The 19,251-nt window shown below is 41.7% G+C and overlaps 1 protein-coding gene across 1 annotated transcript in view; it reads left to right on the forward strand.

Moving 5' to 3' along the window:
* gpr158a (G protein-coupled receptor 158a) overlaps window positions 1–19,251 on the forward strand; it is a 48,376-nt gene that overhangs the window by 13,095 nt on the left and 16,030 nt on the right. Inside the window, exons 3-5 of the mRNA XM_029529476.1 lie at window positions 12,658–12,760; window positions 15,295–15,521; window positions 16,976–17,044. Coding sequence (XP_029385336.1) covers window positions 12,658–12,760; window positions 15,295–15,521; window positions 16,976–17,044 — 399 coding nt within the window. The remainder of the gene's footprint in view (window positions 1–12,657; window positions 12,761–15,294; window positions 15,522–16,975; window positions 17,045–19,251) is intronic.

Here is a 19,251-nt window from a genome sequence, read left to right on the forward strand (position 1 = left end):
TGAATAGAAAGCCGAACAGCAGTGTAATCAAGTCTTGTTGAGCTGTATGTGTGTGGTAATGTGATTTAAAAAAGAAAAAAAAAACAGCAAATGTTGTGAGGGATGCCCTGCATTTGCAAAGAGGGATTCATTTACTCTTATTGTTTTATTTATTTTTTCCCGGTCAGGTATCCCCCTCAGCGTATGCACAAATCTGCTGGTTAATGGGTTTCTTCAGGGCCATGGGAATAAAAAAGACAATCATTTCAAGCTGCTATAGATCCACGTTAAGAGTCCTGTCTTTGTTTTATTGGAAACAAAGCAGTTGTTTTAGTTGGTGCTGTAGCAGTTTATTTACTGAAGTGTTTCATTGACGCATTCACATTTCCATTCCACCCTCGGATGTTCTTTACAGCAGCTTTCGCATCAACACCGCACCTCCGCTGTGGTTCCACATTATGGTTAGCATGCACAGCTCCTTCAGGATTTACCTGACATAGAGGAATTCGTTCCATCCCACATCGACTGCTGTTGTTCTTTGTCTTAGCAGCGTGTTTAAGTGCTGCCATTCCAGCAATTGAATCTGACAAAATGCAGTCGTTCCAGCCAGCGAAGCCAGCCGGAGTCGGTTCCCTGGCCTCCCCTTACATCCTGCCTCTCAAGCTGCTGTTTGCCCAGCCAAGCATGCAGGCAGCCCAAACTTAGATGGAGGCAGATTCTATGGATCACTGACTTACCAGGCAAGCAAAAGAAGGCAAAAACCAAGTGACGTCCGGACTGTTGACAAGAAAAATACTATATCCAAACAGCCAGAAACCTATTTGGCTATTTGACTAGCAGTGTGGTTTTTTTTTTTTTAACATCTGTTGTACAGTTTCATATCGTTTTTTTTTTTTAATCTGTTAATTATATTTAAAAAACTCTTTATTTGGAATTTGTGTGAAACTTAACTGCCTCTCAGAATGGAGCTTTCCCTACTGTCGTAAATCAGTTGTGCTGCACATTTAGCATCAAATTGCAATAACTTGTATGCAAAACCAACCAGCACGCTGCTGCCCAGGACAATATGCAGTAATCAATGTTACACTCAGTGCTGACTAGGGACCGATCGGTGCTTGAATGAAGCTTTTGTCTGCATTTGTCCTCATAGTTTAACAGCACAATGTGTGTCAACTTTTTATGAAATTGGCGCACTTTTAGTCTTGCAGCTAAATGTTTTATTATTTCAGTGCGTGTATGTGACCATCACCGGCTATCCCTGGAAGCTGGTTTGTTGATCTTTATTGAGCGAAATGACTTTGTGTGGCAGGGAGGGCAGTGTTACACTTCAGTGAAAATAGGGGGGAACATTTAGCAGGATGGACAGGGGAAGGGAAGCAGGTGGTGCTGGTAGAAACTAGCGGAGTGAAGGATGTTGTGCTTTTCCTGTTTCCTCACTTAGGATTATGAGAGCCAAGAGGATTTCTGTGTAGATATTTGGAGAGATGGGAGTCCAGATAGTTGGAGTTGTCCCAGCAGAGGAACTGAGTGAAAGATAAGTTAGATAGGGATGGAATGAAAGAACAGCTCAGCCTGTTTTCAGCAGGAATCATCAATTCTTCATGAAGTGACTGAGCACGAGCTGGCAAGTGAAACCACGCATGCATGTGGTTTCATATTCCCTAAATACGAGTGAGACCAGCGTCAGCGGCTCCGGCTCCCCAGGCCTGCCAACCAGCACAAGAGGCGTCAACCCCAGAGAGCCACCGCAGCTCGCAGAGAACCAGGGGGGCAACGGCCAGCACCACTGAACCTCCCAGGCCAGCAAACGCAGGAGCGGGACAGTATTTGTATTTCTTTGATTGAGCACACAGCTCTGACTTACACCAATCCTATATGAATCATCATATAGCCAAGCAGGAACGTCACGAGTGATCATGCCCAATCTTGACTTAATTTCCTGGTGAAAAGGTGCTCACATGCTGCTTAAAGTTTTTTTTTTCTCCCCCCCTCCTCCACCTCTCATCTCGCACTAATGGTACTTCCATTAGTGGGTTCCACCGTTCTTCAAAAGTGGAGGACTTTGCTGCCCTGGGGACACCTTTCATACGAGAATGTGGCTGTGGATGATGATGAATGTTTCAATCAATTAGCTTATTGCTCAGAACAAGTGGTGGGGCCTTGGGGGACTGTAGCCTGTGAGACGCAGTGACACATAACCTGAATGATTACACCAGCTGGCAACGACAAGGACTCCTGACTCTGTGCTGTTTCTTGTTGAAAGCTGCTGCGTGAGAGGAGTGAGGGCCAGTGTATAGAAATGAACTTCTGTGAAGTGAGATGAAATGATCATAATCGCAGCATACATGCTGGTATATCAGTCCGCTACGTTGGTCTATCCTGAAATACCTCAAACAATATTCAATACAAAATTGGTGTTGATCTTTACAGTACCCAAAAGATCAACCCTAATGATGCCAGGAGTTCTCCTCATGCAGCTGAAATATCATAAAAGACGGGTGTTTTGCACACTCACCTCCTTGTGTTGTGTATTTCGTCCTCACTGTGCTGCTCTCCGTGTTGCTGAAAAACTGAGGTGGATATTCCAGCTCTGTCTGATGAACCACTGTTACATCTTGACCTTGGCTTACGAGGTCGTCCTGGCCTCCTTTCATCTCAATCACACGCTGCTTTCTCTGCCGTGTACCTTGTGCTGCTGAATTAATATCGCCATCATTGTTAAACAACTGCTGTGGCCTCCCGCTGTGTCTGCTCTCACCCTCTGCTTTTCGCTTTCCCTGCCTCCCTCCAACTTTCAAACAGACAACTGTACGCTGTGCTCAGCTGTCATCTTCTCTGTTAGGTCATGATTTTGACTTACATTCAGTCCCTGCAGGCTCATCCCCACCGTGACCGTCAGTGTATCTTTTTGATTCCAACACTCCAGTAGTCTCAGTTCTACTGTAAATAATTTACCCGGTGAAGATTTGGAGCCCCCGGAGACGGTGTGAACATTTTCCTCCCCACAGTGTCTGTTTCATTGTCACAAACGTTTACCCCTAAAAAACTACATTCCCCATGGGGACCAGTATCCATCTTGCTGCACTGGCAGATTGATTTGCATGCTGATTCTTGTCCTCACAATGTCTGCTCCTAAACTGAGCTTTGCTGCGGTCATGGGGTCAGTTGATTGATTCATGCTGCACTTGAAATTATTATTTATTTATTTTTTTAAAAGAATTTCTTCTTTTATTGTATATTTGCTTTGTCTAAAACATGAGTGAAAATGCTTATTATGGTTTTCCACAACCCATTGGTGACGTTTTTGTTTGACCAGCCAAAGACATTCAGTTTCATACACATAAGCACAGGTACAACATAGTAAAAAAGAAGAAGACAAAACAGCTGATTGACATTGACCCCAGTGGCGACCAGCAGCCGCAGCCTTTCATGCCATCATGCATTGTTTCTGTGATTTACATCTCATTGTCTTTGTCCAGCAAATCTTTACTCTGCAGCTGGCTTTAGTTTAGAAAGATCAGGCAAAGGCGGTTTATAGTATCGGCGGTCACGATAACAAGTCCTTTATTTAAACGTCAGTAGGTCTGGAACAGGCATTTCCAGGATGCTGCCACCGAGAAGGTAACATATGAACGGCAGCATCTCCTCCCTTGTTTTGCTTCATTCATTTAACCCAAGAACGATATATGACGTGCTGGATTGATGGGATTCATTTTAAAAGACTTTGAGAACTGACTGCGAGTCGAAAGTCATTCATCAGTGTGTCAAAGGAAAAGATTGATTTGAGCATCAAAAATGTTGCCTCAATTTCATGCAAAGGTTTTAGGCCTCATTTGGCCCCATAATGAGTTGTCTTATGTGCTAGAAATCATTTTCTGAGAAGCTGCCTGAAAAAAAAAATGGTGAGTCCATTGAAATGCTTTGCTAGTATTCCCTTAACAAGAAGCACTCTGGGTTCAACATTAAAAGAAATAAAAAATGCTGTTATATGTAAAATTCATATTTACGTGTTATGATGGAATTGCCTTGTTAACCAATTCCTTATCTAATCATAATAATGTGTCCCAGAGCACAGTTTCATTACAGCAGGAATTTCTTGTAGTTTAGAATTTAAGAAACACACAATGATTAATGACTAATTGCTGGAAACCGAAGCTAACTGTTAATTATGGCCTTCTCTTACAACGTGGGCAATGAACTCCAGGAACTGATTTGTTAAGGTGATACTGCAAGTGTTTCATACACAAATTTCCAACAGATGTCTGAGATTCATGTCACATCCAAACGTGTCACTCTTCGCTGTAGGACTTGATTTTTTTTTACCCAACATGCCCTGCGCTCTGAAAACGCCCCAAGCGCTGCTTCGAATGGAATAGTTAAACTGAGCAACTTTTCTCAGCCTGTTCCCCTTACACCTTTCATCAAACATATTTTAGGATGTTGGATACTCCGTCTCAGTGCTGTTTGACACACTGCTTTGTAGTGGAGCAGGTATTCCCACGAGGAGCCCCTCGTATGTGTCACACCGGGCCCATGGCCCTTACAACCCACTGATCTGGTTGCAGCACATTGGGTGGAGGGAAAGAGCTTAAAGCGTCCTAATTTACTACCTTCCTTGCTATGTATGTTCAGGAGCCTATAAATAGGGTAATTGCTAATTATCTACAGCGATCGCACCAAAGCTGTGATTATGCTTCAGAGCTGATAAGGGTACTTGATAGGAAGGAAACAGAATACTGCTCTGCACCAGCAGATTTAAATTCAACCTTCAATTTTAGTAAATCTTTTTGTGCCGGGTGAATTACACAGCATTGTAGTGAGTAAGCCGTCTGTGAAGACTCTCATTCATCTAGGTCCATTCTTATCTATTGGGCGGGTGGGGGGTTGAATCAATGCTTGACTTAGTTGTAGATACATGATGATGTTTCACCTCTTGTCCACCTACAACCAAATCTAGATGCCCTCTATTCAACCTTTCCTCGATAACTGAGAGCTACTGCAGAAAACGCACGAAATATGGATTTCATTCCACTGTAGAAACAAAGATTAATGAGTTTCTCAAGGGTAGAGATGTAGATGCGCCTGAAGCTTGGCAGATGGGTGGACTGATACGTCTTGGAAACTGTTTGTAAAAGTCTTCATCGCTTGAGAAAGAAAAACAACCCATTTATTGGCCCCTTATAGTGTAGAGTGAGATCTCCATGTGTTGTTTTTTTCATAATTTTATTTTAAACTAGGTCATGTTTAGTTCATAATTAATACTTTCAAATTAGCAAAGCCTCAAGTCCACAGAGAAATGCAAACAAGCTGAAACTGAGCCTTAATATGAGTCATTAGGACTCAAATTTGTGACGTCACCCCACATCCATCATCCATCCAGATTTTTTTTTTTTTTTTTTTTTTTTAATTCTTTCATTTGAAATCTGCCATATTTTTATTGGAACACTCTGTAAGGTGAGCTAATCGGAAGAGATTGGACACAGCAAGGATGCTCCATGTCCACAATCAGCTCCATGTGTCCTCGGGGCTGACCAGGCTGAAAACATCAAGGCTTAGGGCGGTTGGCCATTTCACAGAGGGACGAGAGATCATAGGACACTTGTGGTTTTAACTTTGGCCCCCGGCCCTTGGCACCGCAGCCTTTCCTTAACCACTGTCCCGCTAATTGGCTCTGTGGATAATGGGGGAACTCTGAATTTACATGGAAACACTTTGAAGACTCGAATTCGCTCGCCTCCGGGCAAAGTCTTACATCCGCTCTGCCCAGCCGTAGCGGCGCGCCGTAAACCGAGGCAGAAAGCAAACACTTGGTCCAGAGAGGATGGGAAAAGAGAGGCGGGTAGAGGTAACATTTGTCTTGGGACCCATGAGATTGGCTGTAAAATGAGAACAGCAGCATACTTACAAAGGATGGCAATACGCAAAGAAAGAAGAGGGCTGCAGACAAAAAAAAAAAGGAAGCAAGCTACTTTTATTTTCACAGAAGTTACCCAGCTTCACTTTGCAGTCCGTCAGTGCTGTGCAAAATTTGATTTTATTGAAACATATATCCACTTCATTTATTTTAATCCAGGTCACAGTAGCAGTGACTAAAGGCAGGATGGCCCTGAGACATCCTCCAGCTTCCTGAGGGAGATCCCGCGGCCAGCCGGGATATATAATCCCTCCAGCACTTTCTGTGTCTGCCACAGCGTCTCCTCCTTGTTTAGATATCCCTCAACAACTCCAACAGGGAGGTATTGAGGAGGATCAGATAGAACAGTGATCGGTCTTCAGATGTCTCCTCACTAAGAAACTGTCCATCCCTGCTGCCTCACCTCAGGGTCAAGTAACAAAGACAAATTGGTGTTATTATTATTATAAATACTCTGAGGTCTGACTGACTGTTTTTCCATCTGTGATGTCAAACTTTTCTACATAAGTTCAAGTCTGACACCATAAGCATCCACACAGTAATGTATTTATATAGTGAGATTTGCAATTAACTTTTTAATTGATAGTCTCAGAACCAAAACCAGTCAGATCAGGCAGAGGTATCCAAAAAAGTGAGGCAAAAGGCGAAAACCGGAGCAAAACAAAAAATACCACCAAAAGACCACATGAGCAAACTATGAGACAAAAACAGTCGGGGAGCAGCTGTGCACAGAACGCAGACCTGAAAACACAAACAAGGGTGAGAAACTTTTCAAGGTTAAACAGAAAGGACAAGATGAGTGAATGTAACAACAGGTAACTAAAGAACATGGCAAATATATACAGTAGGATATTTTCTGTGATGAATAGTAATGATAATAATAATGGAAAAAAAAAATCAACTCATAGATTTAAAATAAGATAGCTGGTAACTACCTTTTGCTGCCCTTCATCATCCAGAACACTTTACTCCCTTGGAGGCTTCTGGGAGTCTTAAAACGCGAGCATGGGTATGTGAGGCCGGCCACTGCAAGTTTGGAAAGTCAGCGTTACTGTGCATTTTACTGTGAGAGCAGGGAATAAATATGTGCTTGCCCGGTTCACTTTGACACTAACATAAGCTGTGAAAGTGATTATGAAAGCAATATCCCAGCGGCGTCTGTTGTGTGCACTAAGGAGCTGTATGTGTTTGCTTGTCCCAGCTTGATGGCGATGCTAAGCTCCCTCTAGGCCTGAGTGTTTATCTCACTGGTGTTTAGGCTCCGGTCTTTGGACTGCGCCCAAAGCGAGGCCCGACTGCCCGGGCAGCTCTGCTTCGGCTAACTCCTGCTGGTTGACCCCGTTTAAAGGCCTGGCTGGCTGTCTCGCTGTCCCCCTGAGCGCAGACATGCAGCCGTCCAGCTCTCTGCAGCGTCTCTGCTGTGACCGTTTACAGGATTTGTTTGTGCGTTTGTGTGTGTCTGTACTCACTCTGTGAGCGAGAGTGAAGCACAGGACTGAAATTCTGCTCCAGAAACTATTTATTCGGCCAAGTCATTGCCCGACATCTTTAAAAAAAATGAGAATAATTCATTCTGATCCCAGCCTGGAGCGGATATTTTGACATTCAAACTCTCTTTCCATTTCTCCATTCAGCCTTACTTCACTAACTTATTGGTCCATCCATCATGAAGTATTAACTAGTGAACTAACTCGACCTTTTGTACTCTTTATATTCACAATGACGGCCAGTTTGTCAGAGGACAGGCTTAGGTTGCGTACCATTAATATACTTTATATTGTAGTTATTTCTCTCCATTACTGCTTTGTGTGGATGTCCTCTGAGCTGTTTGTTATTTATGTGTTCATATATTTGGAACGTTTTCGTGTATCCTAATGAACCAGGCATTTGATATTTTTGATCCTTTTTAACATTTGATACAATGATATCCACAGGTTTTTTCATAAACTTACATTTATAAAAGACATTTTGTTGAATCAGCTTGACAAAATAAAATTATGAATCGATTATGAAAACTAATGTTGAAAAATATGATAAAACGTAGTATAATATATATATATATTTCTTTCTTTATTATTTAATCTATATAATGTTTATATGTAAAGCTGTATAACCTTTCCCCTTGCTGGATGATACCTCCCTTCAATAATTTCATTTTAAAGGTAAAGATTCACCAGGCTTTGAGTGTTTAACATGGAGTGTTTTCATTTTACCTTTAAAACAAAACCAGCTTGTCATCTAATTTCCCTGGTGCCTTCATACAAACCCCGAGCTGGCAATTTACGTCAAATATCACACGCGCCAAGCAACAGCACTGCATGTGCAGAATAAATTGCCCTGCAGCCAAGTCTTCTCCTTCTAACCTCCTTTCTGTGCATTCTATAGCTCAATCTGTAATTAATGGATGATAAGCTTTCCTCGGGCTTCATGTTGCACTCTGTAGGATCATTACAAATATCTACAGAGCCCTGTTAGTGGTTGATTAGGCACTGTGCTGGACCGGAAGAGCATGGGCTTACTTGAGAGTCCTCGGCAGGCCCTAATTAGCCTGAAGAATTGAGCTAGCGCCTATTTTCTTGGTCAGGTGGAAGACGCACGCCCTCTGCATCAATTAGTGCTGCTTTTGGAGTTGTTTTTTTATTCCCCAGCCTCGTGTCACAGAGAGGTGATGGAGTTTGATGTTGGGAAAAGTGTGCACACCATTATATTTAGCGCTTCCTGCAGCCTCATGTAGATTAATGTAAGTAGTTAATGCCATGCACTGAAGATATGAGGAGTCGTACTTTTAAAGCTCTTCTGTTTTACCTCATGACTTCATATTATACACAACTACATCTTGAATTTAGTCCAGTTTGGCATCCATCACACCAGTAAATTTTCATTTGATTTAATTAAGAAAATGTCTTTTCCAAAAAGAATTGTAGCATGAATAAAAATTATAGTTCCAAAGCATTCAGAGTTCCAAACCACAAGAGATCAATTAGGTTTCTTTTAAATGCCTGCAGAATCCGAAGTGGTGTTTACTGACTCAATGCAGGATTACGGTGGCTGAAAGTGACACTCCAGCACCAGAATGAGTAAAACCTCTCAGGCCGCTCAAAGGTAATCCACATTCAGTCAATGTGGAGATCAGAGGTCATGCGCAGTGCCGGGAAGTGGGGTCGAGGTCAACGGTACGGCTCCCAGAATAGCCCTAAGTTATAGAGAAAAAAGGAAGCCAGTGAACTGAAATCTAGTGAACAGCCATCACTCATTCTTCGCACACCAGCATCAACAAACCACAATGTGTATTTTCCTAATATTTGGTCTGCTTTTAGTTTTCTGATGTCACTTCTGCATTTTATGAAATATAATAGCTAATGAATTGTCACCAAAAATAAAAGATTTGCTGAAATGATTAAAATGTTTAAAAGAAACATTATAAAATACAGAAGGATTTACAAAACGTTGACACCTCCCTCCTTCACCTCCCGTCATTTCTCTACCCCACCTTTCAACAGCCTGTTATTGCGGTATTATTTCCAGTTGAGGTGGTCGGGGTTGAGGTGAGGGAGTTTGTCGTGTTGAAACAGTAACAGTAAAAAAAAAATTCCACAAGTTGGAAGTAAACTAATGTGTTAAACAGCAGCTCTCAAGAGAAATGTGATGTGTTGTGAGATAATTCACAAGCAAAGGGCAAAAAATATTACCTTACGTACTTCTGCTATATCCCAGCTGTTCCTGTGAAACGCTGCATCCTGGAGTCACAAGCTGTAATATTCAAAGAGCTGACATGAATTCCCTTCACTCCACGCGCTGGAACAGGAGTGTCTATATACTTTTGATGACTTAGTATTTGCATCTATTCGATAGAAAGGCATCATTCATGATTAAAATCTGATTAATGTTACAGAAGCTTCACACAGGTCACACTCAGAGAGGGAGTGTGTCTGTTAGTGTGCGTTGTGTCTATTTCTGTTTCCAGCAGCCCGTTGTAGGTGCTCTGTTGCAGGCCTAACAGTGTGACGCACTTTGATAAAAAGGCTCTCGCTCGCGGTCACCATGGCAATTAGTATGTCATAGTGTGTGTGATTGACAGCCGCCACAGCTGTAGACAAAGACCGTACCAGCTCTGGGTGTCCAACTCACACGTCTTTAAGCATTGATAAGTTGAATTATGTTCGTTTTCCTCAACGTCCATTTATCGTTCCCAGTCATATAAAAGTAATAAATTATTAGTTGACTTAATGTGATTCCTGCTCTTTGGCAGCGCAGTTGATGCTTTCAGCTCACTATACAAAGAACAAATGGTTACCCGAGTTGCTATCAACACAGCATCATCAAAAATAATTAATAGCGTATGTCAGGAATATAAAAGTAGGTCACTGCCGATGTGGGCTTTAGTCAAACAGTATAATCACAACAGATGTGGCTGCATATAGTATGTATTTGAGCTCAATGTAGTGTATTATATCAGACCACAGAGCATTTTACGCAAGTTAATAATGATGGTGAAATTCACAGGGGCTTTTTTGATCATTTTTTAAACCCTTTCGTGCATACAAAATCAAGATGAAATCATACAAGATATTGTTTTATCATAAGACACATCAAAAGGTTGAAATTACACATACAAACTACAAACAATGCAAACAACATTTTGCTGATTAAAAAAAAACAAAACATAAATGAATAAAATCTATTCATATGACCTCACAAATCCACATCCCATCACATCTCCGGCTCCTTGTCTCCATGTGAAGACCTGGAGACAGGTCTGGACCAGATGCCTCATTTTATGGCTCATTGATAGGAGTCTGGCTCCTGGCTGGACCGCCGCCGCTGAGATCACATGTGACTGATGACAGCTAGCTGCGAGGCAGGCTGCGCCATCTTGGCTGCTGCCCAGCTCAACATACTCCATGTCCGAGTCCAAGCATCAATCACTGCAGCAGGCAGGGGTGGGGTGCACAGCCAGGGATATTCCTGGCGCTCCCTGTCACACACTGAAAAATATGCATACTCACACACACACACACACACACACCTGTGTTTGACTGTTTCTCCAGGTGACTACAGCAGCAGGCAGTAGCTGCAGCTTGCTCCACCTGTCCTGAGGAGGCAGCTGTTGGGAAATGACATCAAATCAGTTACCTGGCTCACATCGCACCACGGAGCTCATTTAACGCTGCACCAGGAAGATTTTTTTATGAATCTCAGGAGCGCACATCCCAGGAACCTAACTCTCTTTGTTACAGCTGAAAACAAACAAACAAACAAACAACAACAAAACAGAATAAGCTGAGAGATCTCTGATTGGTCAGTAAGCACTCATCAGCCGACAATTTCTTTACCTAGCATAATATAATAGTTTCCTCTTTCTTTCTTATAAAATTGGAAGCACGAATACAGTCCAGTAATGTTGCCTCTTCACACTTTGGAGAAACCTAATCATTGGTCCTGAGTGTGAAGAACAAAGTTTTATAAAATCATAGCTGAGCGGACCTTTAGGTTACCATTACAAATCAGCACATGATAATGATAATGATCATGTTTTTTCAAAAAAAAAAAAAAAACATCTGGGGATATTTAGTAATGTAAACATACTTTAAATACACCCAATGGAAAAAAAATTGTCTTGAAAGAAAATTTATAAATATTTCACTGTAAACTGTGTGTGTCAGGAATGCACAGGTTCAAACTCTAAAGGGCCCTTTTCAAGGCTGTCGCCGCTCAAACAGATTACTGTAGTGCCACTTTATATGCTCCGGTCTCCTTGGAGGAGCATGTTTGAAGAACTTGTTCGCTGAATGGTAACCTGGTAATTACCTTGTGCTTTTGAGGCTTGGCCGGCCTCTCCAAGCCTTTGGCTGAGGAGCCGGCACTCTCAGACTGAAAAATGCGTTCAAACCTCACCAAGGACCTTGAGAGATAGTCAGAAATAACTGCTCCTTAAGATGTGCAGAGTCCAGTCCGCAGCGAGGAGCATCAACAGTGACTGCTGCTTCATTTAGACACCGCCACGGGCCTCGCCTCGAGATCTCGTAGTCAGGTCACAAACACTTCATATCGTGTCAAGTGTCAGCTGAAGTACCGTTGCTATTCTGGGCCCCTCGTCGTTTCTTGGGATTCATAAGTCATTATCATCTCCGCTTAGAAAAACCTGTGAGGATAGAAAAAAAAAAAAAAAAAGAAGGCTGCTGTGTAGTTTGAGAAACAAAGAAAGAATGAGAAAAAAATGATGGGTCTGTGTCAACGATCTGAATGGGTTTGTAGAGAAAAGAGGATGGCAACTCATTCCCATCAGAAAACAAATTAATGGTTCTCCTTTAATCATTCCAAGACGTCTGTTCTTCATTTAGACATTAATTATATCTTGTAATTGGGCAAACAGCACACAGCGTGCCAAAGATGCCCCCCGACACCCCTCGTGTTTTTCTTTAGCAGCCCTCAGTCTGTTTCCTGTCAAACGTTCAGTCAAATGGACAAGGCTTGGCTAATTTAATACTGAATGGTGAAAAGTTAGACAGCGAGAGTGATTTCACATCTTAGATAATCCTTGAACCTTTGTCCCTCTCACAAAACATTTGATCCCATATTCTCAGCTACAGCCTGTACTTTCCGTTTGGACTGAATATTTTAATTGCTTTTCTGTTGGTTCTTTATCTGTAAATTCTTTCAACGTTAACTTTGGTGGCAAGTGGCCAATTTATTACCAAGGAAATAAAAGTATAAATTACCTTTTTCTTCATATATATGTATGTTTTTTCCCTTCCTCTTCACAGTGTTTGCCGAGCCATGGCCATGGATTTGTCTTAGACAAATACAAATGCCACTGCAAGAAAGGAATCTACCATCCCAGCAGGATAGCTGTCAATGGATTTACACGTGAGTCAGTGACAAATGAATCACGTTTTGTTGAATATTTATCTATTTTTTTTTCTAAAGCTAAATCAAAACTTACTGTATATCTCATTGTTTGTTTTTTTACACTCCGACCTCAGTCTCAGTTTAGTCTCAATTCATAAAATATGAACATCTCCTGGTTTTCTGTGTTTTCTGGAATAATAAATTTAAATCTTTGGGTTTTTCCAACTTTTCGATGGTCAGAGGAGCTTTTAAAACTCCAAAGTTAGCAAGTGATGATGATTTGATGTTTTGTTTTGTCTTGAACAATAAAATTGATGATTAAAACTGGATTTGGATGCCTCCACATGACCGGGACCACAAGATTGGGGATGGATCATCCATCGTAGTTTGATAATGTCCTTCATTGCTGCACATTTGTAACTAATGTGAGATTAATTAATTCAAACTCATATCAGAGTTTAATGAGATCAGATTATTTTCCATCAGGTCCTGATTCCGCTTCAAAGTTGCTCATAGACTATGGGCAACTTACAGTGACTATCAGGAGCATCAGCTGTTAGCAGAGGAGCCATATCTTCACCTCTTATATTACATTATATAACATCCTAATTTTATAACTGTGCTAATAAAAGGGACACGTGCACGTACTGCCCTGTCTGAAAATCGAAGCCGCAGTACCTGGGGAGACTAATCAGGCTCGAGATGGGAAATATCTTTTTAATGGTAGTTACTTTTCTCAGTTTATTCTGTCGGCAGTAAGTCAATTAAAAATGGTTTTTCCAGACACAGAACCCCAACGGTTTTCACCTGGCGTCCATCACTCTGTCTCTGCTGTACTTTCATTTAAATCCACTTTTCCTCCCGCGTCATCCCAGTCAGACCTCATTCAGCATGTTCCTCGGTGTCTATCTCAATTTTACCCCCTTCTTGCCCATCTCCATCTCAGTTTCTACATCATTTTCATTGCGCCCATTTTTAGCCTAAAACGTTCCGACTTCGTGGGCAGAAATGTGCTGTTTGCTGAGCTGTGATTGCCCACAAACTCACAAAGTTTGTGTGTGCTGGTTTGCGTGAAAGCTTAGCGTGTTTTTGCGATTGTGTGTATTGGAGAGCACAATAATAGTTAGGAGAGGCAAGCCTGTTAGTGAGGCGTTTGGCTGCAGTCAGGCCCACCATGGGGCCAATAACAAGCCTGTTAATCCACAAGGGGACGTCTTTGACACTCCTCTGCAGAGAAAACCAGTGCAACTCACTTCCCTTTGTCTCCCAGTGATCTTCCACTGTGGATCTTGCATTTAAATATGAGAGAGAAGTTGCTGCAGCTACGCTTCCTCATGCTGTCACTCAGATGTTGGTGCAACAAACCAGTGGGAATGAGCCAAAGGATATGACTCACAGCTATGGAGATAAGTAGTCCTTTTGAAGGGATCAATGATGTGCCGAGTCATAGCTTTGAAAAATAGGTCAGTTTCTTTTTAAAGGCAAAAATCCATGCAAATCTCTGAGACAATGGCTGTTTCCTATAAAGCCTTCGTAAAAGCTCTATATATGTCCGCCATTTGTTATCAAACCAATAAAATGTCCACTAGCTTCTTCTTGTTTCTTGAGTTTTTGTGTTTTTTTTTTTAATCTTAGTTTATCTTTTTAAAGCATTTACCCTCACATTGATAGCACTTTATTTTATGTCAGTGGGGCCCAGTGTGACCAAACTCCTCTATTCACTCCTTTAGGAGAAGCTGCTGCTTTCGTGGCCAGTTTGCTGTGGCAGCCTTGACTGCCTTAGCTTTTGTCACACAAGATCTCGCGCTGAACTTTTTTTTATTTTTTTTTTTTTGAGGACTTAAGTCAATCGGCTCTTTCTGTAGACTCCGCTTCATCCATGACCTTGTCAGGATAAAATAAACAAGTGCTGCCTGGCCTCTCTGCACCTTTTCCCGCAGTTATCAGCCTTGCATGATATGCCAGTGACCGAACAAGGTGTAGCAGTGTTGACGTTTCATGTTCACACATATAGATCCATATCCCATGTGTTGACACAATGTCGATGAATCCTTGTAAGGTCAGGGAGGGATAAGCATATGTATACCCAGCGAGCTCCAGCATGTCATAAAAGAACTTCATCTCCTTTATCTTTTAATGCTTGTCTCAACGGATTTGAAGGAAAATTCAGTCACACAGAAACACAAACCTGCATCTATTTCCCGTAAAACGTGGGAGTTGGATGTTTTGTTTTTGGTTTTTTTTTTTAAGAGAGAGAGAAGAAAGAGAACATTTTTATATAAAGCACAGGTTTTATGTTGAGCCACAGCTAAAAGGTGAGACAAAGTAGGATTCATTTATTGTTCAATCCATCAAGTGACACCATCCACCAAATATTATAATGGATGTTAAGACATAAAAAAGATATCTACTACTGTGCTACTCCACATGGAGACCTGGCAGCTAAAGAAAAATCTGCAGATGAATGAGCTTATTAATCAATAGTATGAGTTCATGAATTCATGTTCGCACCTTTCTTGTCTTGAATATTTACTCCATATTTACTTTGACAGGAATGGGCAGAGAGGGAAGAGTTTGGGACAGTGGCTCCACTGCAGATGAGAGCTCCTCCAGCGACTGCCTGCCCTGCCCGCAGGGCTGCGCCTACTGTAAGGACGACACCCCCTGCGTGCGACGAGAGGACGGGGCTCTTCGCATGGCCGTGCTGTCCTTCCAGTGCCTCTGCATGCTGATCGTCTTCATCAGTATGGTGCTCATCTACCATTTTCGGAGGAATAAGGTAGGCGACATGAGTTTGGGGTTTCTCATAATGTAACTGAGTGATTAAAGAGACCATAGACAGGACTACTCCTTTCTATGGAAACACTAAAGTTGTTTCCCTCTTTAATCACTGAATGGTGACAATACCTTCGATCCATTTTCGGCTTTTGGGGAATTGGTTTTGCCACCACAAAGAGCAGAGGTTTGCAAAGTCACCAGTGCAGACAAGATACAGTTACAACACTGTGTCGTTGTGTGTCTGATGTTTGTGGGGTGTATGTTCATCAAAGCCTTTTGGATGAATAAATCAGTGAATCCATATGTGGGCAGTCACAATGAAGCTTTGAAATCATTCCAAATTTTCTCAGATACCACACACCAAGCAGATTGTCAGATTTTCAGTCTAAAGTTCAAGATTACATTCTTACTGTTTTTACTCCTCTAAAGCTGAGTTTTCTGTGCTTTACTGAAGTAAACTTCTGGCCAAACTCAGAGAATCCAGTTGCTCCTGCCAACTAATAGGTTTAATTAGTTTATTAGTTAATTTAATTTAAGTTTTTGTCTTGAGCGTTAGACGTGTGAGAATTAGCCTGGAGATTCTGCACAATCCTGACAGGGAATCGTCGAGCTGCTCCATCACCCACACACACCTGACGCTGTAATTATATCAGAGTCACACAAAGACTTGCTTCCATTAATAAAGCAGATAAAAATTTTACATATTCCTTTGTTATAATTTAGAGAGCATTCATGAAATGTAATCAAACAAAGTTCAGGAGTTTAGTTTTAAAGCTCTTTACAGATTTTCTGGTAAAGTAGAAACAATTCCTAAACAAATACGCTAATTTTGGTTGCAACATTTTATATTTCAAACAAGGCCGACACAATTTGTTTGGTGTATGTAGCTGAAGTGAGTGGTTTGTGTTGTCAGTTGTGCGTATTTTTAAATGTGTGTGGCACAGCTGTCCCCTGCCCTTTGAAAGCCCCTAAAGCATCTTGTCAATTAGAGGACGATATGCTGTTAAATAGCTTCAACACGAGGTGCACAGATAGCACCAAAGATGGTGAACCCTGCTGCAAAAAGTCCTTCAGGCAGGAACCTTTGTTGTACTTTGTTCTTCTTCAACCAGTGAAGAAGAAATGATGCTACTTTCTAGCTTTTTAGTCCGCCGGGTATATGACGTCCTTTCGTTTTAGACTCGCTTAAACCTCCAGCAATACCTCGAGTTAGCTTTTATCATGAGAAGAAAATGTTTCATGTTAAATAGGATTTTCTATCATTAATGGAAATGAAACCAGAAGATGCTTTAATGAATATTTCGATGGCAAAAATGGACAAATGATTATTTGTATCTGACTCTGTTTTGGTGTCTAAGTGATTTTGCTTTATGACCAAATATTTAGAAGTGTCCAAAGAAAGTGACGAATGCAGGAATTAGAGGTTTAATAATTGTCTTTTATTCTTTTCGTCAGAGTATCAGAGCATCAGGTGTCATCCTGCTGGAGGCCATCCTGTGTGGTGCTCTGCTTCTCTACTTTCCTGTAAGTCATTTTCCACTTTCCACTAAGTGTGAGTGTGCGTTTATATATATATAAATGCGTATGTGTGTACATGCAGAGTCGAAGCCTTTTATTTGCTCATTTCTTGACTTATTCACTGATAATGTTTGTGCAGCGCTCTTTTCAACCGAAAACAAACAAAAACGATATTCCCTTCAACTGAAGGTTGGCATTCAGTTTGACCCTCAATTCGCACTGTTGCTCATTCATATAAAACAGAATCAGAGCTCAGAGCAAAGTTTGGTATCTGCAGCCGCGGCGCAGGAACGGGATCGTTTGCCTCGTCAGATAGCACAAACCTCAGTTCACTTCATAAATCATTTGTTTTTGTTTTCTGACAGCTGAGTGGAGCTGTGATAAGCATGGTTTTCACAGTCAAGGTGCTCGTGTGATAAAATAAGACTGGTAGAGACAAAAATCCAAGCGCTTGTTGGTGACCCCCCGCTAACTGTACGCGGAGCTGGCCAATGAACCCAGCAGCCTGTCAACACGACCATCTGTTGACCAGCCACTCAGACTGCTTCACAGGGACTGTTCATTCAGAGCCTGTGCATTAAATCCTCTGCCTTTCAGCGTTTATGATTATTATTTTACTACGGGTGCTGGAGGTGGTCAGTGTTGTTGAATGTGAGTATTGCTTTTTAGATTGAGCCTATTAGAACAGCCACCCTGCTATTCACCTTCAAACATCTTTGCAAATGCAGGAAGAAAAAAGGCAACGAAGAAACGGAAAACAACAATTATCATAATAATACAACTAGACAAAGTGATGAGCATAGCTAGTGGATGTCCAATTCTACTTTTCTATTGTTTCGTTCCTTTGCCTTTATTCCTAGTAAGGAATAAATGCCTCCAACAACGGTTATAAGCAGCTTGCTCTAATCTTAACTCAACACTGAGCTTCATCATCAATTTAATGAATCAAAACTGAATAATTATAGAGTCTAATAGAGTTTAAACATGCAGAGACAGTAAGTAAAACCAGCAAAATCAGTTTAAATTGTTTCTGTGTAATCAGTGAAATCAAAATGTGATTTTGTGAAAGTTAAATAAAAAAAGAAAAACAAAGCAGCATCATTCTTTACCAGCTTCTGCAGTGCTTAATTATTCTTGCAGATGACCAGACTCTGTGCAGGCCATTGATTCACATGAATCCACCATTACATCCTTCCTCTTGGGTGCTTTGGGGCATTTGGGTAATTGCAGTTTAGTTGTAATCATGTGGCGCTATATGCTTAGCAAAGCGATGAAGGGTACATGAAATTAAAGCCAACTGCTACAGCCAGCTAATCGATGCAATTTGCTGCAACAAGGTCCTGGAAAATAATAAGATTTGAAATCTGAGGGAGTCAGGATGTTTGTCAGTGAATGAATGAATAGTGCATCTAGCTGCTTTGGGGATGGCTGCAAATGCTAAAAATAGCATGCTTGATAAGAAAAAAAAAGGTTGCACAAAGGGAATTTAACTTTGTAGGCTACTTTATAAATCCAGCCTGGTTTAGAGGTTTACAGGTTCAGTGCCGCTGTGTGTGAATGTTGGATTATTGTGGACCTGAAACGGCCACCGTGCCCGCGGCTGATACGATTTTCTTCAGATATCTCAACGTCATCATGTGAAAACAGCATCTTCCTCCCCGCATGCCTCTGTGCAGCACACTAGATTGATCTCCACCCTGATGCATTTCCATGTCTCCCCTGCGAATGAGACGCGGCTGCGAGGGTGGGACGCATCACTCCCAATCTAAATATAGACTCAGAAATATTCCGCCGCCGCTGCTGCTTCTATTTTAAATAATTCCACTGTTATTAAGCAGCAGGAGTTACATCTCATCCTGCTCCCATGGCATCCTGCTTTTTCCCCCCTGTGTGTGTGTCACATGCAATAACTTCAGCCCCCCCACCTTCCTTGCTTTGAAATGAAAGTGGGAGGAGAGAGGAACGGGGAGTGCAGAAGGAGAGGGAGGCAAAATTATGGCCGTGCCAAAGCCGGCTATTTCCGTCTGGCTGTGGAGATGAGAGAGGGAGAGCAGACACACATTTGTGATTCACATTGTGGTTCCTGGATTAGTTTACCAGCCCTGCGTTTGTCTCTTTGCAGCCTCTTATTGATGGAGGAGTTGATTGAAATTCAGTAACTGAGTTTGGATCGCCGATGCTACCTGCTTTCTTTAATTCTTTTAGAAGCCACC

The sequence above is a fragment of the Echeneis naucrates genome, chromosome 20 (assembly GCF_900963305.1).
Source record: "Echeneis naucrates chromosome 20, fEcheNa1.1, whole genome shotgun sequence".
Lineage (NCBI taxonomy): Eukaryota > Metazoa > Chordata > Actinopteri > Carangiformes > Echeneidae > Echeneis > Echeneis naucrates.